This window comes from Amblyomma americanum, chromosome 7, assembly GCF_052857255.1.
Source record: "Amblyomma americanum isolate KBUSLIRL-KWMA chromosome 7, ASM5285725v1, whole genome shotgun sequence".
Lineage (NCBI taxonomy): Eukaryota > Metazoa > Arthropoda > Arachnida > Ixodida > Ixodidae > Amblyomma > Amblyomma americanum.
This window is the reverse complement of record NC_135503.1, coordinates 27,413,568-27,441,387: the sequence shown is the minus strand read 5'-3', so window position 1 is coordinate 27,441,387 and position 27,820 is coordinate 27,413,568. Positions and strand designations below refer to the sequence as shown.

Genomic DNA, 27,820 nt, shown 5'->3' with positions numbered 1-27,820 from the left:
AAAACGCAGCCGCCGCGGTCGGGTTCGAACCCGGGAACTCCGGATCAGTAGCCGAGCGCTCTAACCACTGAGCCACCGAGAAGGGTAATTTATAGCAAAGCTGATTTTGATTTTGGGTAAAAGGAGAGGGCAACAAATTGAGATGTTAGAAGGCAGCATTTGGAGGTGGTGGTGGCACAGAAATAAAGAGATAAGTTATTCAACACGCCGTGTCCAGCGCTTTAGCAACGTATCTTCCACTTCTCCAGAGCGTGATGGACACGCTGGATTAGGAGTTGGAGCAAAATGTATTTGTTGGCAGGGCAGTCATGCTCTCTAAAGAGAGAGGCGGTAATTTTAGGAAGAGGTAGCAGAGTGCGTGAGATATAAGTGGCCTCATCTGTATAGCACATTGAGCATGCATTTGCACTGAAGAGATGTTAGTTTTCGGAACGCTATATAATTTTGCAGATCATCTGCTGGCTTGTTTCTTTCTACTACGAGTTACGTCGACACAAATCCTATGTAGTGGACGATCATATGCTGTACCAGGATTTGTAGTTCTGTCATTTTTTTTTGGCCCATCACTTTACTTAACTATGAAGAGGCTGACAACAGTCTTTCTCAATGAATTTCAGTCACTACTGCAACACTTCGTTCATTCAGTCAATAAAGACAAGATGTTCTTGTGACGAAGTGATGAGTCAGCGAGTGCGTTTCTCATTACCAGGCGGGGACAATCGCAACAACGGCGGCTTTGCTGGGCCTAATATGCAGCAACCTGGCGTTTCCTGGAGCGGTGGAGTTGGCGGCTCACATGGACGAGATACTGCCACCGGAACAAATCCAGGACGCTCAGGTGAGCAGCTGCATACGTCCGCTGCATGCGCTTCCAACAGTATTAACAAGTCATCGGCTTGAAATGAACGCGGCGCTGATTACAATATTTTTAAAGCACAGTTGTATGCGTATGATCGTTTTTTTTTGGGGGGGGGGGAAGAAATAGCACAGTATCTGTCTCATATATCGTTGGACACCTGAACCGCGCCGTAAGGAAAGGGATAAAGGAGGGAGTGAAGGAAGAAAGGAAGGAAGAAGTGCCGTAGTGGAGGGCTCCGGAATAATTTCGACCACCTGGGGATCTTTAACGTGCATGCGTATGAAGAAATCGTTCCTTTGATAATTGCTGTTGGTGTGTACACAGCTTTTTGGTAACTACCTAGAGGCTAGGCCTTGCTGAGTACACTTCTCGGGGATGCAATTGACCCAAACGTCACCCAACTTCAACTTTATGGTAAGTTTGCAAGGTGTGAAGAATATGCACGTCTGTAGGTGACTCCTCTTGCTTTCCGTCATGTGGCTTCTGAATTTCAAACCAATAGCTCAATTCAGTTAATCTACTAGTAGTCAGGTGCACGTCCACACTGACACCCGAAATTTTTAAGTGCTAATTTCGGAAAATGATGGTTAAATGGGCCCATTTCATGGCACTGTTGGAAACTGCGTAATGTGCCTGCAGTGGAACATCCTTTAAAAGTGCTGTTGATGCTTCGCGCAATGCCAACTGAACTGTCCTCCCCCATGAAGACGTTGTGTGCGCTTGCGTCCTGCAAGAGATAGTGACCTCACAGCAGCTTTGACAGGCAAGCCTTATGTGCAGCGGGCATGACCGTACGGCAGTGTAAGGTACTTCGGCAAGTTTCAAACCTTGTGGCGTACAGGCATAAATATGACATGAAATCACTAAGGCTATGCTTATATTGCGGGTTCGCAATAACCGCTTCTGTAACGGGAGGAGTGAACACCCGCACTGGACAAAAGAGATCTGAGAATCACCGTTAGTTAGCCCCTTGTCAATGACAAATGCATGCTATGTCAAGACTTTTTCTTTCTTCACGTACGTCAAGGGTGTAAAAGGGGACAATCCAGTGTTGCCAGTTTGCCAAGTCGCTACCAAGTGCTCTTGTACGTACCAATTTTTTCGCGCCTTGGTTTTTCATCTTAAGATGTTTGCAATGTTTTCAGCAAAGGAAGGTGAAAAAAAACTTTTGGACGCTGTTTCTGACTAAACGATCGCACTTCTGAATTCAAGCCATGGGAATAATTTGCAAACGATACAACAACGAGCAGACGACGAAAGGTGCAAATGACCACAAAAAAGGCATGTGTTGCGCCTTTCGGGACACTGCATTCGAATAAAAACTGTCGTGAGCAGGCGAAACTGCATTCAAGCTGCAGTGAAATACAACCTGCCTGGCCCCATCATTGCACGAATGAATAGATGCTTTGAGTAACTGCGTATCCAAAGTCATAACCATATACTCAGCTATGAAGAACGTAGGGTTGCGCTCCGTTTCAGAGGCACTGCATTTAGGAGTACTCAGCTGGTGCAGGTGCTTTTTTTACGGATAAGGGAAGGGTGGGAGTTGTTATTTGAATTTCCTAGTCGTCGCCACAGCTTTCTCCAAGTGGAACTCTTTGGTGCCTAGGACTGCAGACACGCAAGTTCCAAGGGCGTCACCTGAGCCTCACGCCAGTTTACTGCATAAACAGCGCCCCGAACCACATCAGCGTCTCCTCGCTTTCTGCATCAATTTCCGTTTTATGAAACTTGAGAGCATATGACTCAGGACAGCTGAGTGGTAACCGATGTCACTGCGAAGGCCTCGGAGCGTCATTGTTCAACGCATCGGACGGGTTGGGGCCGGTGGTCGTAACGTCAACAACGTCAGTACCAGGAGGGACCGCCATGATCATCAGGGGGCCTCTTATCCTAGTTGGCCGAACCCTCATACCACTTGTGACTACGCCCGCGGACAGAGGGCAGCGAGGAACCCTCGTCTGGTGCGAAGCCGTTTCAGAAGGTCAATGCTTACCAGAAATGCCGCTGCCCACGGAACGTACCATGACCCTAGCATTCAACCATCCACTACCGCCACGTGCGACCAGCAGACCACACAGAATGGTCTTCTCATGCTGCTGACACCCAGGTCAGGCCAAGATTTCGCGTCCTTCACGACAGGCGGTTTCTATAAGGCTGTGCGCTCGGTGGTCGGGACGGCAATGCTCCTCAGCTCCCGTTCAACTGTGCGAGGAGGCCTCCTAGTCGAAGTCGGTTCCGCGGACGCTGCCAGGAAGCTGTTCAGAACCGACAAGATTTGCGGGGTCGCCGTCGACGTTCACATTCCCAGGAGCGACCAGCAAAACGTGGGCCTCATTCACGACGTCACCAAGTGGTACACGGACGAAGAGATCACCGAGCAGCTCAGCTCGCAGGGCGTCGTCCACGCGCGACGGGTGAGGACCCGCGTTCGGGAAGGCTCTACCTCCGAGCTGCGCGCGGAGGCAACCGATAAGGTAATGCTGGTGTTCATGCCAAATGAGGAGCGGCCCCGGAGAGTAAAGCTGAACGCGGTCGTCCACGAGGTGGAGGAGTACGTGTCGGAGGTGCCGCAATGCTTCCACTGCCAGAGGATGGGACATGTGTCTAAGCACTGCCATTTCAACACGCGATGTGCCCGTTGTAGCGGACCGCACCCCACTGCTGACTGTGAGGCTCTGAGCCCAGTGCGCTGCGCCAACTGCGGCCAAGGACACGTCGCCACGTGGAGGAACTGTCCCGCACGTCTGAAAGGAACTGTCCCGGAACTCTACCGGAGCTCGCTTCGATCGGCTCGTCAATCCAGTGTGTCAATTTGGCAGTAGCGATAACGGGCCCCGCCGCGGTGGCTAAGTGGTTAGGGCGCTCGACTACTGATCCGGAGTTCCCGGGTTTGAACCCGACCGCGGCGGCTGCGTCTTTATGGAGGAAAAACGCTAAGGCGCCCGTGTGCTGTGCGATGTCAGTGCACGTTAAAGATCCCCAGGTGGTCGAAATTATTTCGGAGCCCTCCACTACGGCACCTCCTTCTTCCTCTATTCTTTCACTCCCTTCCTTATCCCTTCCCTTACGGCGCGGTTCAGGTGTCCAACGATATATGAGAGATACTGCGCCATTTCCTTTCCCCAAAAACCAATTAATAAAGTAGCGATTACGGAAACTAGTCTAGAGTCTGAAAAAAAAATTAGTTGGCACTCTTTCCTGGTCAATGTCGTGTCATGTCTACGCTATGAGGTGGACAGAAATATTCACAGCTTGGCAACGACTTTATTATTTCTCGGTGATCAGCGCAACCGTGCGCCCGCCAGTAACACCTTTCCTTTCATACCATTATAGGTCAACCCAGAAGTTGTATAATAAGTGATCGTGACCATGATTTCTGCGCAAAAACAGAATCATATCTGAAAACCGCAGCCGATATTGTTTCCAACAAGTCTTTCATTTTATTCAGTGCATTGTCGGATTTATTTATCCTGTCAGTTACATTTCAAGGTTTAAGATCCCCGTTTTTTATGGATTCATTTGAAATGCTTCCATTCACTGCAGGTGATTTGGCATTGTTCATGTAAATGGGTCGGCACTTACATCGAACTGAAATCATGTGTTCCAAACTGACGGATATGTCTGCAGAGCATCATATTTCGTTCATTGTGCGCAGCACCTTGTAGAAGGAGAGTAAAATGGTTTTTCATACCTGCGTTTCTGTTTTCTGCAGCAAACCTTATGACTGCATGTTGTGAAGTGCATCGAATGTCGCATCTTGGTACATGGTGCGAATCGAACGGCAAGGAGTATTAAAAGAAAGCACGACGAGCGCTGTGATCGCCCTTGTGCGAGTTGCACTCTCTGCCGAGATGCAATCAAACCAACACGTTCAGTTAACGGTCTTGCTGAGCCGGGTACATTACTATAACGAAGGTCAATTGGAGCTCAGCGTTGATGAAAGAGCAAAAAAGAAAAATTGACGCTCACCTTACTGTGCAGTGTACTTAGACGAAGTTGATAGCACAGCTTAGTATTGACGTTCTTCAAGGAGGAACCTCCTGTATATAGTAGCTACTGTTGACGCAAGGTAACGGCCCGGTATCGACATCATTTGGAGCCTCATAGTGCATGCTGTGGAAATAAACGCGAAAAATGCCGTGGGAACCTTAGCACAAAATCGCCAGAGGGGCGCAGGAAAGGTGTTACTGCCTCAGAGTGAGACGGCATACCAGAAGGGACAAGCTGCCACTGGTGCTACAGCAGGCTGCATGTGATCATTCCAGCAACCCTCTCAATCTGGACGTGCATGTGTGAAGGCGAACAATGTTGCAAATGTAGTCGCGAATGCTCACATGCCTTCTGTCCAGAGCCAGGTGTTGTAGATCACCCGCGATTAAGTTTGCCGTGTCGGTCGCAGCGCTGTTACGCTCAGCCTAGCGACGAGAGCGAGAATGTTTTTGGGCGAACCCGTAGTTCTTTCCCACACCACCTGTCTGCGCTTATAGATAAGCATAGATAAGTGGCGTGCGTCAGCGGTTGCATCGAGGACATCCAATTTTATACCAGCTAAACGCGTGTCTCAAGCCGTTAATAATAATTATAATTGGCTTTTGGGGAAAGGAAATGGCGCAGCATCTGTCTCAAGCCGTTCAGAATGCGGTCTCGCGACGATCGTGGCCCAAGCGGCGGACAGCAGGAGTTTTTCAGGTGCTCAGTTGAACAACTGCAGCGCCTCCTGGGCAGTGCAGTTTGCCAGCCCGGAGCACTCGGCTCTGGCTCCGCTCTGGCTCGGGGAAAGTGGTGAGCCCTCTGTACCAACAATGTAGGATTGACCAGGATTTAGGCAGGAGCGAGTAAACATCTTTCGTTCTCCTTTTTTAACTAATAACATTAAAAGCCTCATGGGGGAAAAATGTGTCGGTCATAAAATTCGCCCATTGCCTAGAGGTCAGTCACGTCACTTCCTGTATAGGCATCACTAGCCTCTGATGCTGTTGCATTCGCAACACATAATGTAATTAGGTGTCTCTGTGAATTATTTTTCCACTGCTTGCGCGTCAGCTCCGGGTGTCCACCTGCCCTGCGTCTTTCCAGGAGGAGACCCCCGTGGCCGTGGCTGCCCCCCGGAGGCCCTACTCGTTTAGCTACACGGCGACCGACCCGCGGGACGGCTCCTCGCACGGCCGCTCCGAGACGGCCGACGTCACCGGCCGCGTCACCGGCTTCTACACGCTGCGCACCGCCGACGGCCGCAGCCGCCGAGTCAACTACGTGGCCGACGAGCGCGGCTTCCGCGCCGAGGTGCTCACCAACGAGCCCGGCACTGCCAGCCTCAACCCCGCCAACGTCGTCTTCAGGTGAGGCGGAAAGTGTTGGACCCCCCCCCTCCCCCCCCCCCCCCCCCCCCAATTTCGCAGCCACTTCCCCCTCTTTGCCCACTCCCATTTACCATCTCCTCTCTTCCATACCTCCTCTCTCGAATCAAGGATTTTTAGCTTTCGGTTGGAACTAGCATTACCTGTTCTGCTAGCTTTTTTAAAAAATGTGTTTATGACTGCCTCAAGACAGGTGTAATAACACCTAAGTGGAAACAGATTTACGGAATGAATGAAATTGGAAGAAAAAAAACCCTACTATATGGCCCCTGTGCATGCTTCGCTGTCTAACGGCAGGCCTGTTGCTGTCAGGTATCGGGTGCTGGCTGACTGCACTATTGGGTGCGTACAGCAGGTGGCGCAAATCCTCTTCTACGCCGCGACAAATGCGCGCGGGATATCCACGGCCGCTGTTGTTTTTATCATCGAAGTACACCCGCCATGCTGAGTACTGTGCGGACGTTTTCTCTGCTACTTCGTCTATAATCTGGGAAGAAAAATTTAATTTTGATCTTCACGCTAGGCGTCCAGCAAGGCCGCCATTTGCAGTGCAGTTAAAGTCTACATCTATTTGCGATGTTGCGCCTTCCGTCTGCCAAGCTTGCCGGTCAGGCTGGAAAAGAAGGAAAATAAATAACTTGCATGAGCTCTAGTTGCTTGATGCCACACGCTGTGTTGAAGCCGGACGCTCACGGCTCAACGCATCTTGATTAATCCACTAAGTTGGATCGACAGCCTAAGCAGTGATCTCAACAGCGATATGCATATCAAACTTCAGGTGCTGCGTTTCAAATACGATAAAAAATTAGACAAAATGATAATACTCCGTTATTTGACGAAGTTCTACCTCACAAAGCGGTTCATTGAACTAAGTAGAGTGTTTCAAGAGCAAGTTTTACCTCACCAGCCAGTTCAACTTCACTGGACTGTAACTATTCTAGATTTGATGGGGTAGTCCCTGAATACTCGATCACACCTCTTCTGTCTGCAAGAAGAGCACCCACGAACCATGCGAAAGTAGATCGCGTGTACGGCGTACTTGACTATTCCATGTGTGGGACGAATTGCTAACCCCGAGAAACAGGCACGGAAGTTATCCGTCTTATTATGCAGCATTCTCTGCCCTGGTGGAACGTGTGCTAACGTGCTTGTAACAACGCCTGGGGCTTTAAGATTTCCGGCTTTAAAGCAGCCCCTCCCCCCACCCACCCACTCCCCTCGCTGTAATCTTTGGTGTTATACAGTGCTAAACTAACTAGCTCACATAAGATGACGACACTCCGTGCGAGAATGAGGACGACTTGTGGCGCGAAAAAAAAAAAACGCAGCCCATTTCCGCCTAACTTTCCAGCTAAATAATTGCGGTCGACTCCTTTCGCTTGCGTGCGATAAGCAGTTGACCTTTGTTCCGGCTTCATCCGTATTGCTAATTACAGGGCGCTTGAAGCGTAATTGACCAGGATGCGCAATTAATGTCCCGGTGCAGCGGCCGAATTTCCGCGTTGTAATGAAGAAAGAGGTTTTGTTTTCGTCCCAACAGCGGCTGGGAGCACGGACACCGGGGCACGAGATCGCCGGTATAGTAGTATAGGGTCGCTCGCCTGCGGCTCACACGTTTCGACTATGTGTACAGAGTGTAGTGACTTGCTTGCACTGAGGTTTCAGCGCATGCCAGAGGACTCCAGGCAATGGAAATTAATTAGCAGCCCCACTGATCTGTGGCACCTTGTGGTCTTTGCTTTTGCTTTCGCAAGAGAATCCCCGTAATTTTCCAACTTTTTTTTCTGTTTAATGTAGGTGGCACGAGAGGCTAACAAGCAGGCCTAGCTATGCTCTTCTTACTGTAATAGACAGACGGCTACAAAGCAGTATCTTTCAAGGTGATGAATGCACTTCCGCCTTCCTGCATGCTAGACTAATTTTCTAGAAACGCTGCCCAACCACTCGCGTAGAGTTAAACGCTTCGAGGGAGAGTGTACAAGTTCGCAGTGGTGGACAAGTCCAGGATTCTTGGATATTAATTTTTGAATAGTGGAAGAGTGTAAGGTACTGTTATGGAAATGTTGATGATAATGGTCCATTCTTCAAATGCATAGCAAAATCTTTCTTTTAAAGTTTGTCCGTCGCTCGCATCGAGTAATTAAGACTGCCATAGAAATCTAATGGGGAACGTTTTTGACGATAGGAATTACGTTAACAACAAAAAAATACATGCCTGACTAGGGGAGATAGGCAGACATGTTGGTTGTTAGAGCGAAATCTTACCATATGTGAAAATAAATTGCGTTCATGAACTATTTTCGGTTGAAAAATGCCCTTGTCCAGAATTTCTAGGTATGTATTAAGTGCAACGTGAAGGTATTTACCACTCATACCAGATCGCCAGTATACCGAACAATTCGCAAATCGTCTGGTCAAATTCTTTTCGTGCTACTGGAGCTCTTGACGTTTAAAAACTTCGTGTCTTCTCTACAGTCAGATACATCCAAGAACGCAGCGGCAAGTCCCTCTCAAAGTAAGTCCTCCAACCTGTGACGTCAGAGACTGTCATGACGTCTTGGCTAATCCCGTCACACCCGCTAGTGTACCACAGCAAGGGGCTGGCAAGTGAATGGTGATTAATGATGGGGTAACCGGATTAGCCGTGACGTCATGAAAATTTCTCGGCTCTATTGGCTGGAGGGCTTCATTTGAGAGGCATTTACCGGTACATTCTTAAGTTGTATCCGACTATAGAAGTTTTGGCTGTAAAGTTCCTATAGAGATCCGAGCAGCGCGACAATGGCGACATCTGACGGCCTCAAACCGGTTGCCGTCCCCAGGCTCCCAGGCGCTCGATGTTTTTGCCGTTGTAATCGTCGTCGCAACGTCAAACTGGAGACATACCGTACACCGGCTGAGGCTGGCATTACAAGCTGTGCCCCAAAGGGCAACGGCATTGGGGTTTAAGATCAGTAAAAAACCCAGTATACATAAAAGAAAGGAAAAAAAGGCGGTAAGGAATAGCTGCACAAAAGGAGAGTGGTTCAGTGCGGCGACCCCGTCGATGCTGCACTGTCCGTGCGGCACAGCAGCTTCACTCCGTGTAGGCCGTAACCCGGAAGCGGACACCAGACACGGCGAACGCGGTGACTTCAGTGGGACACACACCGGCGCCTTGTGTTCTCTTTCTATTATCGTTGCTGTTATTTTCCTTCGTTTCGGGGACGCTCGATGTCCACCGCACGCGCAACCCGAAGGGTGACCGCCTATCCGTGTAGTAGTGTGCGCTTCGGGAGCGCGTCACAAGCGGCACCCGTGTACCGACATCCGGCGTGGACGCGCCGAGCGACCGACGGGCGGCATTCTTTGACGGCCGAACCGCACACGTCGTCCACGTCTGCGGCGATGGCTCGCGGCGGCATTGCTCGCCTACGCGCGAGGGCAGCCGGGAAAGAAAAGAGCGACAAAAGGAACGCGAGAGGAAAAGAAGAGAAAAGAAAGAAAGAACCGGGTCGTTCTAATGCGGCGGTTCCGCGGAGGTGCGAGATCGGTGAGAGCGGCATAAATTAGCATCGCTGTCTCCGGTCGTGCGTGCAGGGTGTCGGTTGCTGAGCGGAGAGCGCGGGGGGTGCGAAAGGGAGGCGTCATTGCTGCGCCGGACGCGGTGGATAATGTTCGCACGTTAAGATTTGCGTGCAGTGGGCTGCAGGGGCCGCGGCGGTGCCACACCAATGCACGCCAATGCCTGCTTCGAATTTGCGCTCCTGGCATGTCTCACTTGGATTGAAGGAAAGACTGGGGAGGGGGGCGTGTCGGATAGAGCGAAAACAAAAGAAAGAAAGCAGCTTTCAGCGTAATTTGAGCGACAAATTGCATCATATGCACCCACGCACCTTTGACGAACTAGACAGGGTCAAAGGCGGTTCGCTACGGATGTCAATAGCGCAAAATCATACATCTCCAACATATACAAACGGTCAGCCTCGCAGTAAAAAGTGCACGCTACTGGAAAGAGGAGGAGCTGCATTAGGGTGGAATGGGATGAGAAAAAGGGAAGAATCAGGGGATAATTATAGATTTTAATGTTGGAGGTAAGAAGGCAACCATTTCAGGGAACTAATTTTATGCCAAGTTCGCACGCTTCGATTGCCACGTTCTCGACGTAGTACGTGTTCCGCGTCATGTGGCTCGCAGCGAAGTGCAAAGATACGCACTTGGCATTTCTAGGCTATCAGATGGTTAACACCAGATCGTCTTATATGGAGATGATTACCGCGCGGTACAATACTGTCGCTGCTGTCATGCTCCACACAGTGTTTACCTATTTGAGTTGAAGCCTTGTAGGTGAGCTGCGCTTGCCCCTTGGAGCATCATTGTCAAGCATGCTGGCTAACAACAGAAACAACGGGAAGGGTTGGCAAATATGGTCGTACATTGTTTAGGGTAGGCCTGTTATCTTTTCGTTGAGTGCCGTAATCGGACGGGACTGCGGGAATGAGGAGACTGACGAACCACATGTTACAACCAGATTTACAATATTTACGAAAGCTATACGTATATCATCTGATATACACAGGTGTAGAACTTATACAGAGCTTCATGCAAAGCTGCACAGAGTACATTATGACAACCGCCTTGGAAATTCCCTATATGCGCGAAGGCCATTTGCGCCATTGCAAACATGGCACATCAATTTAAGCTGCAAGTTTTTAAAAAAATGCAGTTACGGATCGGTACTACTTCGCTGAGTGAAAAACTCTTCAATGGTGAGTGAAGATGTTAGGCTGGTACTGTATCCATCAGGTTGCTCCAAATAAGGATGATAAAACATGAAGCGGTACTCACTCTCACAAATATCATGTGCACTCACGTAAGCACGTAATTATTGTCTACATGTAGCAATTAAGCCCCATGTCTCTGATGATTTCGAAAGAAAACTTCGTGGCACGCAACAGTCAGAGCACGCTGCCGCAAATACCAAGAACATAAAGCACGCTTGAGCCACAGTCGTTATGCATCCATAGAGCAGTCTTTAGTCCCCTAGGTGAGGACATAAAACAGCTATAGCACATGTGAAATCGAGGCTCTCACGAACAACATAGTGCTGCTGGACACACATGGATCCTGGATTATCCAGTTGGTCACAGGCCCCCTCCCTCCACCCTCTATTTTTTTTTCACTCTCCACAGCCCCTCAATTCTCTCTCCTCGTCTGCTACATGAAGCTTAAGAGGGTACTTGCATGCCTGCCTCTCTCACCGTTCGATAGCGCTCTACTTGGCATTTGCGTTATAACATGATGTTACCGCCTCTGGCGCTATGGTCGATGGTGCCGCTGGGGAACACTACTCTCAAGGTTAGGTTGCATGCAACATAAATAACCTGGAAAGTAAAAGATTAGATAGCCGCCATCGTATATCAGTTGGTAGATATCTTCACGCGACATGCCGAGGTCGTGGGTTCGGATCCAACCGGTGTAGTTGTTTTTCTTCTGCTTTCTAATCGATTATATTTCATACAAAAATGGTTACACTACTAATTTCCCATTGATAATTACCACAAAACTAAAAAAAAAGAACATTCCCCTATGCTTTGCCGGGTTTCGGTGACTGTTGGCTTTTTTTCGTACGCCAACGCTAGGTAACACCTGCCTCATTGCACGCATTTACGGAGCAGTGAGGCGGGTAACGATGGGGCGTCGATTCCACGCGGAAGCTTCTCTCAGCGTGCCATGCAGCCTTCTCCGCGTTGATGCGCGAGACAAGGTCGGGTCGTCACCCCGCGCAGCTCGCGTTAGGAAGCGCGCGACTGACTGACTGACTAACGCGAATCTGCGCGTGTGGCCGCAGTCGCTGACTGACGGCTCCGGAACGCGCGCTCATTTGCATGCTCAGTTTCGCGCGTTATTCGTGAGCGCGTGTGTGTTCCGTTCTTTTGTCCCACGAATACATGCGCTAGTCTGAGAACGCGTATAATTTGATCGGGCCCGCTTCAGTTTCTCGGGTGAAATCTTTCACGGCTTCAGTAATGCACTCAGCGAGAGACGGCCGGGGAAATTTGCACTCACAGAAGGATGGTCCGACGTGTAGCCATGCTCTGGTTAAAGCAGCCACTGCATGTGATGGGAGCGTGAAAGGCGAAGAGGAACAGTCGGGCGTCGCTCCGTCGGGTATGACGCATTCAGAACGTGAAAGCCCATTCTTTTACGGGGTCAGTTGTGCTATCATTCAAGTTTTGATTCTCGCGGCCGCTTAGCATCCCACCACCTACATCACTCGCTTCCGCTCACGGCGCGACGAGCGGGGAGGAAACATACGAGTAGTTCTCCTCGGATGCAACGTATACAGCCTTGTCGTTGAATAAACCTCGTGGTTCGTTTTGACGAACGTGTCTAAACCGAAGTCGAGCTGAACCGTGATGAGCTCAAGCGTTGGTGCAGCTTTCAACCTAGTTAGCACCTACCTGGTCAGTGCGAAAAGTTGGTTCAGTTGGTTTCGGTCAAGATTAATATTTACTTCGACACAAATAATACGTGGTAGAAAGAACATTGGACAGGATCGTACGTTCGTTAGTACACGATAAATAGCTGCATAACTCGAGCGAGACTGGTATTGCTGTCATCTCTTCTTCAGACCCTCCCATTCTTATCTTTATAACAGCCTTTTGTATCGTGAAAGACAAAAACGGAATCCACGCCTGCACGCCGAAGTAGACGTTTGTCCCCCTCTCACCTTCGCATTACGAAAGCGAGCCGTACATTTCCGGCGTGGAGCTTCCGTACGCTGCTTCCGGTCCGTCTTGCGTCCAACGAAGCTGTGCCCACCCTGACGTGCCTCCGCTTCCCTGTTTCCGTCCGTGAAAGATGTCCGTGAAAGAACGAGCAAAACAGGCCCGGCGACGTATACTATAGCGCGCTCGTGGTCAACTCCAACATGCATTCCAATTCCGACAACGAAAGCGGTCCCCTTCTCCTCGCATTCGTTCCGTGAGCATCGCGACCCCGATCACGCATGGCTCTCCTCACTTGACTGCTCGCAGACCTGCCGTCTTCCCTCCAGCACTCGCTCTCCGAAGCCCGCAATCAGCCGGACCAAGAAAACGGGACGGCGCGCGTTACGGCAATTGTCCCGCTTCGGCAGCCTTCCTTCCTACAGGTCCGTTCTATAACTTTCGGCGTTGGGCTTCGCGGAGCGGCTGCGCGACCGTGTTTGGAATGCAAGTCGTGCTCCATTAAGGGTCGTTCGCGGCGTCTCCGCCGCGATGCCCCGCGCAGATAAGACGGGATCGATTGCATTACCGTGCTGATAGATTTCCCCAGCGGGTATACATTCGTGCGCACACACGCACACAACACGTTGTGTGCTGTCGCTGAACGTGCTCGTCGCAGTCTTGAACTACATACGCGCTCGCATATATGCGTGTACCCGGCGTGGCCCGCGCTCATTACGGCAGCGACGTCTGCGCGGTCTGGTACAAAGGGTTTCAGTTAGAGCAGCGGCTGAAGGCAAGCGCTATATACCGCGAAGAGCGGAGCGATCGTGTTTGCTCCATCATTGTTTTCCGCTGTCCCGCCGTGCATGAGAAGGCAGCGTGTTGTGATGTATGCTCTCGCAAACTATATCGAAGTACATGGCAAGTTTGGATAGTCTAAAAGTGGTCCATGACCCTCGACTGGGGAGAAAGCGAGACAGACGCATCTGGTCCTGGCCCTTCGATGATTAGAGAGTTTTAGCATAACGTTCCTCCATAAAGCTACCGCTACCGTGTCGCCAGGCACTAGCCACGCAGGTGCAACACGCGCATGCGCACTTCCTTGCAGGCTTGGTAACGTTAGTGGTCGCGCATTAGCGGAGAGCTAGAATGTTCTATTCTCGACACGTGCCCGCAATGCCTGTGCTTAGCGAGAGGCTGATGGTCGCAGTAAAGATAGCGGTATATAATAACGCTCTGTTAAGACTCTAAATCCTTCTGCACTGACAAGGGTGTAATAATAATAATAATAATAATAATAATAATAATAATAATAATAATAATAATAATAATAATAATGATAATAATAATAATAATAATAATAATAATAATAATAATAATAATAATAATAATAATAATAATAATAATAATAATAATTGGTTTGGGGGGAAAGGAAATGGCGCAGTTTCTGTCTCATATATCGTTGGACACCTGAACCGCGCCGTAAGAAAAGGGATAAGGGAGGGAGTGAAAGAAGAAAGGAAGAAGGAGGTGCCTTAGTGGAGGGCTCCGGAATAATTTCGACCACCTGGGGATCTTTAACGTGCACTGACGTCGCACAGCACACGGGCGCCTTAGCATTTTTCCTCCATAAAAACGCAGCCGCCGCGGTCGGGTTAATTCGAACCCGGGAACTCCGGATCAGTAGTCTAGCGCCCTAACCACTGAGCCACCGCGGCGGGGTGGAACCCTCACCGAGTATCTTCTTGGAATGCCTGAGTAATGTTTCCTCATGAGGCCAGCTGTAATCGTCCCGGTGATGCGGCAGAAGGCCCGGTACGGGATTGGAAAGTGGAAATGATCTAAGTGATCTAAGAATTATCGATTCAACTTCAGAATTAGTGCTGATGTCAAGGCCAGAGTACATTGCTCAGCAATGCGTGCATCCTTAGCCAAAATGTCTTCAGACTGCGGGGTTGCCTTTCAGCGGTTTAATGGGGAACCTATGGCATGGCTCAAGCTGTGAAGCTTTTTAAGGTACCTTCAACCTCACCTGACAGGACTTTTTGGTGATTAAGGGCGCCTGAAGTGCTACACTGCGCGGCTCAAAAACTAAACTGCACGGATTGAAGATATTTAACCAAAACTCCAAATTAACTATTTCGCTACTGTGCTCGAGGAGCAAAGGGCTCCGCAAACAGCCCCTTCTTGCGAGTGTTCTTCAGTGGGCATTCGATAAAGTTAGTCAAGCGTTGAAAGGCTGGAGGGTTACTGCCCTTGATCGTACATGTAAAAGTGAGCGAACCAGGGAACTTGAGCCCCGGCGCAATCTTTCCTGACAAGGCGAATTCCCGTGCTCATTATATAGTTCTCTGACCAAAGTATTTTGAGCCGAAGGCCCACCACGTCTGTCTGCCATACTCGCTCGCCTAGCTCCTTTTGAGTAAAAAAAAAACTCAAATTTCAAAGCCTTGAGTAGTTCGCTCACACGACGCGGCCACAGAGAAAACTACCTCTATCGAGGCAGCCATATTTTGTGTCGTCATGAAGGCTGATGCAATCTGTGACAAATGCGGAAGCCAATAAGGACTACTTGCGCAGTCTCAATTCTGTTTGTAATTTTTTATTTTGAGTACGACGAAGGTGCGGAGCTCGAAAGCGTGTACAAGAAGTACGCGGCCTTGGAAGAGGAGTAGCGAAAAGCAAGGGCCGTTTCGTGAGAGACTCTACTTTGTTCCGCAACACTGACCAAGGCGCACGCGCACTTGCAATGACACACGTCCGTCTCACCCGTAATACCAATTCCAATTGGAATACCACGCAGGACGCTAAACAAACGCGCGCTGACGCTACGGCACCCCATAACCAATATAATGCGCGTCAAATATGCAAAGCCCCTTGCGGTGTGAGTTTTGACTCAAGTCTCGTCCACATTGTGTTCGCGCATTCAAGTAGGAAAAGTGAAACAGAAAACAAAAATTCGCCGGCGAGAGAGCGAGCGGAGTCATTTATTATCCTGCGCAGGCAGCGCGCGCGCATCCGGTGGTGAAACGAGCTCTGGCTGATTCACCTCTCAACGCCTGCGGTGTGTTGCAGAATGATTTGGAGTGTGCACTCCCTATCCCTCCCCGCCCCTGTCCTTCCCCCTTTCGCGCAGCCAGCTCTTCGAGTCAGCACAATGGGCAGTAAGAAAATCGATGGCAGTTCCGGCCCCGGTCGGTCTGCGCTCTCACAAACTACGCCACCCCGGAAACAATGACCGCGCAGGGTCCGCCGACGTGGTATTTCTTTTCGTGCGAGAGTCCGTGGTTCGCTTCGTCTTTGGATGCGACTCGCGTGCTCTGAGGAATGCTCCTTCTTGTTCTTAAAACGGGTCCCCCTTTTATGCCCTTGGACCCTTCGTTTTGGAGCGCGCGTATTCGACTGATATACCAGAAGTATAAGGCGGTGAAATGGTAGCGGGACAACCGCAGCCAGCGCGTCGATGTCCACACAGACACGTTTTATACGCACTGGATGTAAAGCGCGCGCGGGCGGCTTTCGATGCTGTAAACTTTACGAGCGTGCTGGCCCGCGCTTTAATACTCACCGCGACCGCATTCCGAGCGAGGGCTTGAAGCCTACATAGTGGCGGCGCCTGTATAATAAAACGCGACGTTGTTTGGACTTGGCTTGCTCGCGGCAGTAACTTTTTCGCCGCGATTGTTTAACAAGCTCGAGACGCGCGGAGGAAATATAAAAGGCGAAGAGGCGTCAAGGTAACTAAGACACCGGGGAGGCTCGTGGTTGTGGGCGGGGCGGTGGTTGTAACGTTGTCGTGCGTACTAGGCGTGTATTTTATTCGACAACGAATGTACGGTGCAAGGTAGTGCGGTGTCCTTGTGCGCACGAGGCTAGGCAAGCAAGTGGCTCGAGCATCATATGAATTATACGCCGGAACCTCGTTGCTCCTCCGCCTTTCTTTTTCGATAGGTGGCCATTCTCTGTCGCACTTGACTTAAACCCGAATGGGCTCTGTTCGCGTGCTTACTTAGTCCGAACCATACGACCTGCGTAGGAGGGAACCACACTTTGATTTGTGAACCACGCGATGTTTGTAGCAGGCTTTCACTAGTCCAAACGATTTCCCGATGCTTCTCAACGCGGTTTCGTTGACAGGAGAGAAAAAAAAAAAAGATTAGCAGTAAGCTTGTACTTGATAATTTCTGACGCGCACGGTGCACTGTTAGTTTGTTCTTGGAAGGCGGCAAGCGCGAGACCGATACAATGCCGCTCATCTGGGACCGTAAGCGGTCCTCCCATTGTTAAATGCCGAAAGAAATCTGCTGTTTCTTTTCGCGCGTTTCGAATCTCAGTATTCGTTTCTAGTTAATGGGAACGAGGCTTAGGAAAGGAGGCAGAAAAAGGCAGGGGTTAGAGGGGGAAGTGGCATGCATGTAGCGTCGAGGTACGGGAGGCGCAGTTTTTCTCAAAAATTCGCAGTCCACAGCTTACGCTCTAGGCTATGTAGCCTGGCTCTTGTTAGACTGCCAGCACTCCAAAACTTTCGAGGGAGAGGGTGACCTTAGGCTTCGCCATCCAGAGCTTACGAGAGTAAGGAATGCTACAAGAGTCGTAATTTTTGTACGCCATGTACAGAAGCAAAACCAGTGGAGGGCATATTTTTAACAAAGACCGTGTGTATAGGCAGTTTGCTTGTCGTCTTTCTTTATAAAAAATTATTTCTTGGCTAACCCAAAGACTTATACCGTTCACAGCATAAAGACAACAAAACAGCCGAGCAGCCGAGCTCGGACAAAGGACGCTGCAAAGACTCAGTCAGGATGGAGTCATTCAAGCAGCACGTTACACCTGACTATACGACGCATTTTCGCGTTCATTCGCCGTTTCGCGCAGTCGTCAAGAAAGGGGGGGGGGGGGGGGGCGGAGGTGGAGGTGGAGAGGGGTGAAAAGCCGCGAGTCAACGGCAAGCGTGCACGCTAAGTCACGATTGTGGAGCGCGTCGCTTTGTCCCTAGTTACCCTGAAAGTCTGACAGCCGGAACGTTATAGCTGGTCGCATTGAGACAAGGATGAATATGCGTTCGCGAATACCGATTGCTTGTGCTTGCTTCATATGGGCGCTTTCTGTTATGGTCATGCAGCTAATGATCCCAAGAGTTGCAATGCGCGTTACCATGGTACCGAACGGGCATGGGCGGTTTTGGAATTTTTACAGTTCAACCTGAAAGTTCGAAACAAGCATCGGTGGCTGCAATGTAGTTTAGCCAGTGTATACGTTAATTGTTAATTAAATGTTAATATAATAGCTAAATGATTTTTACTTGCAAAGTTGACACTATGGTCTATGACGCACGCCGTAGTACGGCGGGGATGAATAAATTTAACCGCCTGGGTTTTCTAACTCTCACACAAACCCAAAGGCACATGAATTCTTGAATTTCGCCTTCCCAACTGCACTGTATCCGATGAAACTTGGCCGTGATCTTAGTAGCGGCGACCTGTGCCTTACGATTTGCTAGCGCTGAATGCATAGAAATCTGTGGAAAATAAGTCTGAAGCTATAGTAACGTAATTTTGTTGCAATGTAGTTTCCGTGAAGTAATGAGTACTGCATCCTTTCATAATCTATGAAGTAAAAAAAATTCATCCGAAAAGAAGCCCTAGAAACAGCAAAACGTGCGTCCGCTATAGGGCGTGCGTGATAGACCAACGTTACCTTGGCGCGTAAAAATCCATTAACCATTAATATTTGGCTGGAAAATAACAATGCAGCCAACGATGTCCTTTCTCCCCTTCGTGTTTTAACCATTGCGTTGCGAAACTATTGCTGTGCGTTCGGCACCACGACGGCCCACCTTTGGTCTGTCGTGATCGCCGCATATTAGCCCTCACTTGATTCATGGATATAATAGGATTCGCGCATATGAAGCAAACGCAAGCAAGATTGTGTCCGCATACAGCCTGTTCGTCCTTGACTCAATGCGACCAGCGAACGTCTCGGCTGTCAGACTCCCAGGGTGATTGAGAACAAAAGGACGCGTTCCGCAGTCGTGGCTTACCGTGCACATCCCCCCTCCCCCTCCCTCCCTCCGTTTTCCCGACAACTGCGCGAATAGACCAAGGAACGCAAAATTGCCTGGTACGGTTCGACGTAACGTGACGCTTGAATGACTCCAGCTTGATTGAGTCTTTGCCGTGTCCTTTGCGCGTGCTTGGTTGTAAGACTGCTTTGTTACGCTTATCCCGTGTTAAGAAAAAAAAAAAGGTGACCGAGAGGGAGAGGGAAAGGAGAACGGAAAAGAGACATGCAAAAGCGAGGAGGCGATGTAGATTTCGATCTGGACTTTCGCGGAGCTGTATAGTGCATTACAGTGAATCGGACCTGCGAAGCTATGTGAGCCTGCATTGTCCCGAATGGAGTTTTTCGGCAGTCCAAAGCGAACCTACCGCAGATTTGAATTGCCTTATATTGAGTAGCCTGTGCGCAGATTAGGGAAATTAAGAGGCCGACATGAGGCTGTCTATGTCTAAGGCCAAATGCAGCGACATGCCATGCGCCGAGCAGTGTCATAGCTCCAGCCGATGACACTGCTACACACGTATTTGAGCTTCGTTCCTACGGTTGCTGAGCGAGGCAGTAGATATATTTAGCATAGCGGAGATGCACTGGACGTCTCCCGCGCACGCGCTGTGGCATGGGTGGGCCCAGGAGGGGCCACTGCGCGTGCGCGGATGGCTTTCAGTAAAACGCTAGTGCGCCTCCGCTATGATAAAAACCTCTCTTGAGTATTCTAAAGAAACGGTTGTACTTTACCTCTGACAGAGCGCGAACGCCGCCTGGTAATCAGTATAATAGCCTATCTTCGTCTTAAAAGTGCCAAACCTCCTGTCTGTACACGCCTCCAGTACACATCTCGTAGTGCAGGTTTTTACGGAGTGCAGCTCGTCTCAATAATAATAATAATAATAATAATAATAATAATAATAATAATAATAATAATAATAATAATAATAATAATAATAATAATAATAATAATAATAATAATAATAATAATTGGTTTTTGGGGAAAGGAAATGGCGCAGTATGTTGTCTCGTACATCGTCGGACACCTGAACCGCGCCGTAAGGAAAGGGAAAAAGGAGGGAGTGAAAGAAGAAAGAGGTGCCGTAGTGGAGGGCTCCGGAATAATTTCGACCACCTGGGGATCTTTAACGTGCACTGACATCGCACAGCACACGAGAGCCTTAGCGTTTTTCCTCCATAAAAACGCGGCCGCCGCGGCCGGCTTCGAACCCGGGAACTCCGGATCAGTAGTCGAGCGCCCTAACCACTGAGCCACCGCGGCGGGTCGTCTCAACACGAAGGTGGCACTTTAAAACGTGCAGCTCTTTGACGACTCGGATTAAGTTTTTCTTCGTGGCGGTGCACATTACACAAAACCGATCGGCAGCGAGGCCTACTAGTTTTTCACCGTCAGCGTCAGCCGGTTTCAGGGCTTCATAAGCTAGGTTGAGCTGCGTTGCCTTGAGATCATTTTTAAGCCTTTTGTCGCTGTTTTTTTCCTGCGCCGTCACATGGTGAGGGCTGAGGCAACCAATGTGTCATGGGAAAACTTCTAGAGGTAGCGTCGGGGGCAGGAACTACGGAAGCGGTTTGGATAACAAAGCGAGGTGTACTTAACAATCGTCCGTACGAGGCGCGCTGCAGCGCCCTCGCATACCGCAGCGACCTCTATTCACACAGCACACGAAATGGAGTGGCCTTTTCCTGGCAGACTGAACGTCCAGGGCGCGCTTTGGTTGCTGCATTGCGAGGCATGATTCGACACGGGAAGTGGATTAGAGTCATGCATGCGGTAACTACAGCCGGCCCGACAACACTTTCACTAGTCAAACTAAGTTAGCTTAACGCGCCTGCAAAGAAAACGCGTACGAACGACCTTGCAGATTTTTTTTTTTTCGAAGGCCGCTCGTTCGGCCGCTCCTATGCCGCCACCACAGCTGAATCCGTCTCACGCTACGACGGATTAGCGCCAAATCGCATGCCGATTACCGTTTTCAATGACAACTTTACCATGCCTAACTAAGGTGACCTCGGAAAGGGATGGGACGACCATTTGAAGTGGAAACAAATGGCTCTCCAGACCATGCTCTGCAGACAAGAACGACCTAATCTGCTTCTGCGTGACTTCCATGTTCGTCAGCTCTTGCAGGCATTCTGAGATAAAGTCACGTCACGTATACGCTTTAATGAATGTGTCAGTCTATGTGAACGTAAAATTAGTTTGTGACTGTAGGCTGCCAATGTATCAAACCGGGCCGGGGGCTTCTTTTCTACGCTATAGCAACCTTGGCCACCTGGTTTTGTTGTGAATAGACTCAAATGAAACAAACAAACAAACAAACAAACAAACAAACACCACTAGCGTTAGGGGCGTCCGTCTTTCTTTGTTCTGTCCTTGTTTTTAGAGCTAGTTACCTGTGCATTGAATCTAAATATCACCAACTAGCCCCGTTGTCCGCTTTAAATACTTACAGTCGCGGCTCATATACAATGTTTCGGAGCTTAACTTCTGAATGCAGTGAAATGGTACGAATGAACTCGTTTTTAGCGGTTTTCCTGCGAGGACGCGATATAGTTTCTCGTTGCTGAAAAGCAAACTATATTGGGATGTTCCTTACGCGTCCCTGCCACAGCATCAGTTGCAAAGTGACGTTAGTCGAAGGTCGTAAGTGCCGTATCCGCATATGCATACGTCGCGCAGATGCCGGTGCGAAATGCTCGCAATCACGGACCCCTTATAGCTTCACTTAGAGGCCACTCGTCACATCGCACGAGCCTGCCGTACGCCTGCTCCATTGCTCCGTGGTTCTTGTCGAATAATGCGAGCTTGAACAGCAGGACCGCGAGCTTGTTCACGTGATGCTACAAACATCTGCGTTTGAGGATTATCATGCACAACGATTTGTAAGCGCTTCAGCTTTAAGGTGAATTTTTTGGGGACGAAAATCTCCAGGTCGCGCGGAAAGATATTTGAACGCATTGGTGCTACGCCTGCCAACGATCTCCTTATTTAGGCACCACACGCATGCCCAGCTTTCCTGCCCATCCAGCAACTAGCGCCATCTGTTGGCCGCCAGTAGCAAAAAACCGCGTAACTCAGTGGGAATATTTTAAACTTGTAATTTTGAGAAAACTAAAGATTGAGAGATACTGCGTGACCATGGTAATTATCAAGGCCGGTTTTTCCTCTTCCCTGCAAAAAATGTGACACGTAAGTATCTTCCCGCACTCCATTTCCGACAGCCAAAAAAAAAAATCGATGAAGTGTACAGATCATTTGAAATTCCTGCGTTGATTTTGAGTTTTAGTTCCACGCGATTCGGAGTGGCAAGCGTACAAATGAAGAGTGTTTGTTGAAATTTCCTGGCCGTGAGTACAGCACTTGACTCCGACTTGCTGCGCCGCAAGTGTGGCTTCGAGACATCGGCTAGCAACAGGGGTACAGACTTCGGCTGCAGCTCACATGTCCTGGAGACTTTTGTCCCCTTATGATTTACGCTGAAAAAACCTATTTTTTGTTACCATTTTTCTTCACTTTGTCTGCCTTCCACCACTTCTGGGAACTGACTTTCAAGAAACAAGAAACGAATATATTCTAGGTGTCGTTTACATCCGGTTCGAAGGAGCATCGTGTTTCAGACTATGACACACTACACCGATATTGCTTACCACGAAGTAAGAGCTGCCGGTGTGAAAGCAACACCGAGGTTACATGCGCCAACAATCATTTCCAGCTATGTGCAGGCAACAGTATACGACGCCTAACCTAACGCGATGGAGGAAGGCTTTTCCAAGCGATCTGTCACTCTCCCGTGACGTCATACGTGCAAAGAAATCGAGACGTCGCAACAGCGATTCTTAACTCGGCGGGAAGCCGCCACCGCAGCCGCGCCCACCTACGGCGCCGCGTATCACTTGGACTCACAGGGCGAATGCGTTGACATCGTGACGCAATATTTTCGCATCGCTCAGCGCAGCGACGGGCGTGCGGCAGGGAAAGAGAGTAACCAAATCCCTGGCCGAGGATATTACATATTCCCAGGCCGCTCACGGCAGCACGCAGCGGACGCAACTCCGTTGTTTGCTGTCGCTGCGCGACACCACTCCTCTCGAGGTGAGGGCGCTGCGAGCGGATTGTCGCGTCGCCGGCAGGACGGACCGCCGCCTACGTAATCAGTGCGCTCGGTTCGGAAGGGTGACATCGTGCTCGGTACACCTGGTGGTGGTGGTGATGTCGGCGTGTTTTCTTTAAAGCGGCGACCGGCGCGTGCGTCTTCGATTTCTGTTTTCCTTTCAGTTTCGAAATTTAAGGCCGCCAGCCCGGCCGCTCGCTAGGTCCGGGACGAGACGCGAGCTCATCGTCGGTTTAGCGACGCCGGTTCTGCATAATGCCGTGCGCTGCGGCCCTTCATCCCCTGGACGATGGGCAGAGAGAGAGGGAAAGCGTCCGGACAAAGAGAGGGGCTGTACACCGAGCGCGTGACCGGAGTATTTGACGCGCCCGCTTTTTTTAAGGGCAGTAGGTTCACGAACGGAAGTGCGACCTACTATGTGCCAGTCAATATGGTAAACAGTCGTGCCTCGCCGGAACCTCCTTTCGTTTTTCTTCTCTTTCTCTCTCTCCCTCTCTCCTGCGTGGCGTCGTCTTTTCGTGACTCGGCGTCGGAGGAGAGTAGGGGAAGTATGGTGCAGGAGTAGGCAGCATCAGCGGCCCGCTGCTCAAGCCGTGTGACCGCGGCGGCGGGAAGCGCTGTGACGCCGCTGTCAATCACGCACGGCTTTCGCGTGCCCTATCTGTTGCTGCTTCCTGAGGTCGGAAGAAGGCTGCCTGCATTCCGCCGCCGCTCCTGATCTTGCTGCTGCTTCGTCGAGCAGCGCTCGACTCGCGGGGAGCACATAACTTTTCGACGCCGCTGGTAGATAGATGGCTGCGAGGTTGGGGTTCGCGACTTCGGAGCGTTTATGAGGTCGCTATAGCGAACACCTGACGTCAGAGAGGTCGTTCTTGAGGACCGTGCAGTGACATGGGAGCACCTTAAGCCTTTCCTTTTTTTTTTTTTAGAAGAGAAGTGTTTTTGTGTGCAATTGCACTTGGTAGAAAACACAGCGTGAGATAAGCGTCACCTCCGCATACAAGTGCGCACACGAGACCCATGACGAAAAAAAGCCACGCATGAGTAGTTTCTGAACACCACATCGAAAACACGAAGCAGCAGGGCAACGCGAATTAGAAGGGTAAAAATGCTTTAATGACAGCCAAATCAATACTGGGACGCTATTTCGCTAAGCGGACTAGAGCCGAATAGTCGACGGCAGACTGCCGTCGCGCGCCATCTGCCGGGGCAGTGGCGTACAATGCGAGGAGGAGGAGGAGGAGGAGGAGGAGGAGGAGGAGGAATTTTTCGCTTACGGCCGACGCCGGCTTTTCTGCGACACGAGCTCCTTAACGCTGTCCACCACTAACACGGACCACTAGTTCTTTACGCAGTGCTATGAGTGCTATATATGCTTAAGTATTACATACTACGCATAGTTCTACGCATAGAACTACGCATAGTTCTGGTGCTGTGCAAAGACTTAATAGTTACCGGAAATTTCGAATACCTCAGATAACTACTTTTTCTTCATTAACTTTAAAGGTCGACACCACACTGGCATCGCAGTAGATGAGAGGGAAATAAGGCGTGGTTAACACAGGTCAATAAAATTAAACTCTCACTGTAGATAACCTAGCAAAGCGCGTACAGTATGGCTGCGGTCGTAGACGATGCACAACGATACTAATGCGCGCGCAACACGTTACTGACGGTGCTCTCAAAATCTTGCTGACGGTGCTTTTAAAATCTTTGTTAAAGGCCAGGGGTAGCGGTCCCGCTCTTGCAGGAGAGTGAATGTGCATACAAGGATCATTATGCGGAGGAATGAATAAGCGCGTCATTATACATGTTTACTCTATTTATTCCGAAGTATTGCCGGCCAATGTATTTAGCACAAGCAGGAGTGAATACATAGATTCTTAAATCGCGCACAAGAATAATTAAGAAAACTTACAACTCTTAGCAGCAGGCAAAAAGGCGTTCGAATTCTTCAGCTAAATCACGCGACAAAAATACCCAAGGTGGCATCGGTTACCAGTCATCCGCTTTTGAAGGAAAAAAAGCTGTTCTCAAAGTAATAAGTTCTAGAGAAAACGGGAGCAAATAAATGTTCATGCGTGGATATGGCGAGGCCATCTCCTTCGTGACTTTTCCATATCTTGTACCCCGCTTATCTATAGGTATGCATCCTTTTCGATGCACATGAGGTCGCGTTCAAGTAAACAATCTGTGTGTGTCTTCTCCTGGTCCTGCGTCTTTTTTTCGCCGGTTCTGTTTCACTTGAACGTGTACCAACTCGGCCAGCAATTCGCGCTTATGATGTCGCATGCATGGTTGTGTTCAACTCAAGCTTTCTCGGGCAAAAGTTTTGAAAATTGGAAAATCGTCAGACACTGTTATGGAAATATTGGAGGCAACGGTTCATTATTCTGACATGTAGCAAAATGTTTCTTTTAAAGTGTTTCCAGCGATCGCATCGAATATTTAAGACTGCCATAGAAAACCAGTGGAGAACGCTTTTAACGACAACAAAAACGTGGATAGAAAAAAAAAATACTAGACTGCCGTTGTGTGATTTGCGGATATATTGATTGTCATAGTGAAATCTTACATTATATAAAAAATTGCGTTCATAAATGGTTTCCCGCTCAAAAATGCTTTTGTCTAGAATTGCTAGGTATGTACGATTTTAATATCGCGTGAGTAGCGTGCACAAGTCTGCGTGTACCTGGACGTTAGCATCACCTTAAGTCCTCCATGCGGCTGATTGTATTATGTCGTCACCTTCTCCCACCTGCGGACTCTTAACGTTATCTTTCATTCGTTTTCCTTTCCTCCAGTGTGGAATAACGGGCTTAAGAAACGCTCCTCTGAGAGATCTCTCCACCTTTCATATCATTAAACTTCTTTCTGTTCACCTAAGTGCCTTGGAAAATCAATCAATCAATCAATCAATCAATCAATCAATCAATCAATCAATCAATCAATCAATCAATCAATCAGGTTTTATTTCACATAATGGATGTGAGCAGCGGGGACAAAATCCTATATAGGCTTGGCGGGGTTCCCCGCTCCCTACAACAGCTTCAGTGGGCACGAAAACCCACAATCATACAACACTACAGAACATATATGCGCCTGCGACATATTTAAACAGAGAGCACATTGCATCGAAATATACATGTTCAGGGCATCAATAAGAACATAACCGTCAAACATTCATGTCAAGAGGGAAAGCACAACAGCAAGATTGACTTAGTACAGTAAAGAAAGAATTGATATATTTTTACTCTTCTCCATCTACAGTTCACCACAAGTGTTTAAAATTGTAAAAAGCCGCTTCGGCAGCTGAGGCCTCCGCGGCCATGGATTTCCTACGTGCCGTGTCGGTGCTCCTACTGGATCAGCCCCCCCCCCCCCCCCCCCTTCCCCAGAAGGCGCATTTACTCACAGATCATCACTGCCACTGTGGCGCGGTGTCCCTGTGCGCAGGTCATCTGCTCGGCTACCGTTCCCGTCGCGGGGGCCCTCGAGCAGTGCAGCGTCGGCGGCGGCCGCTTCGGCAGCTGCGGCCTCCGCGGCCACTTCCTACGTGCCCGTGTCGGTGCTGCTGCCCGATCAGCCCCAAAGGACGGCCAAGGCCACGGCGGCGCGAACCATCACGGTGCCACCGGGACACAGGGCCATCATCGTGCCCATCGAACAGGAGCAGCAGGACGCGTCCAGCAAATGAACCGAGGCCTCCACACGTGCGCGTTTCGGCAAGGCCATAAAGGAAGCATGAAACGTGTTCTTCATCCAGTTGTTTCTACTCTTGTTGCATATTTTTTTTACTTCGTTAATAAACAGGCGCAGTTTGTAAAATACGTGGGCGCATTCGTGCAAGCACATTATTCTTGAGTGAGCCCTTCCTTTCGAGATCTTTAAAAGAACACTCCTCGGAGGCTGAGCGGCCATTCCGCTCGGTTGCTGAACCCAGGGTTGTGGGTTCTATCCCGGCATGTATATTTCTTCTCAGGGGAAACGCAAGAACGGTTTAGTGCTGAAGTTTCGTGGCACAGTTAAAATCGCAAAGGTGTCAGAATATAGCCCCGAGAACATTACAGCGTGCCTTGTTATTCAGAGTTGGCCCTAAGATATTCAATCAATCAATCAATCAATCAATCAATCAATCAATCAATCAATCAATCAATCAATCAATCAATCAATCAATCAATCAATCAACCAACCAACCAACCAACCAACCAACCAACCAACCAACCAACCAATCAATCAGTCAATCGGTCAATTCAGTAGAAGAGACGGGAAAGGAGTCGAAAGCAAAAAATTTGGCACGGCACACTCAAGGTTCTGGCGCTGAGGTGGGGAGGAGCTGCAAAGCGCAGTCTTTGTCTTACCTTTGCTTGTGTAGTTAACGTACAACAAATGCGTATAAAAGAAACTAACCTTCCAATCGATCATTATAAAAAGCTATATTCGGTAGCCCTGTAAAAGCGAAAAATGATTCTCTGTACGCGCACCAGTGCGCTACACGTGCTTATAGTTTCCTGATCACGTCCATTATGCGCGACGCCAGTGAGCATCACCGTGCAGTTCAGCAATCCTCCGTTGACCGTGGGCGCCCACTGAAAAAAAAAAGGGCGAAAAAAAAAAGATGACTATAAGCCTCGCGCTGCGTGCCGGCAAGTTAACGACTTAGCCACGACACAGTTGAGGAAACTCGTACTATACGCTAACAGGGAGTGTAACGACTCCCGCCTGCCGTCG

The 27,820-nt window shown here is 49.5% G+C and overlaps 1 protein-coding gene across 1 annotated transcript; it reads left to right on the top strand.

The window, feature by feature from the left end:
* Positions 1 to 714: 714 nt before the first annotated feature.
* On the top strand, positions 715 to 26,920 carry LOC144097031 (cuticle protein 16.8-like). Its single transcript, XM_077629821.1, has 3 exons — positions 715 to 838; positions 5,939 to 6,201; positions 26,546 to 26,920. The coding sequence occupies exons 1-3, from the start codon at positions 797 to 799 to the stop codon at positions 26,784 to 26,786; spliced, it is 546 nt and encodes a 181-aa protein (XP_077485947.1). The 5' UTR covers positions 715 to 796; the 3' UTR covers positions 26,787 to 26,920.
* Positions 26,921 to 27,820: the final 900 nt, after the last annotated feature.

What these genes read in the sequence shown, in the direction of transcription:
- LOC144097031 (XM_077629821.1), top strand. Translation starts at nt 797, where the DNA reads ATGGACGAGATACTGCCACCGGAACAAATCCAGGACGCTCAG. An exon ending in AACAAATCCAGGACGCTCAG is followed by an intron (nt 839 to 5,938) that starts GTGAGCAGCTGC and finishes GCGTCTTTCCAG; the next exon opens with GAGGAGACCCCCGTGGCCGT. An exon ending in CCCGCCAACGTCGTCTTCAG is followed by an intron (nt 6,202 to 26,545) that starts GTGAGGCGGAAA and finishes CCCTGTGCGCAG; the next exon opens with GTCATCTGCTCGGCTACCGT.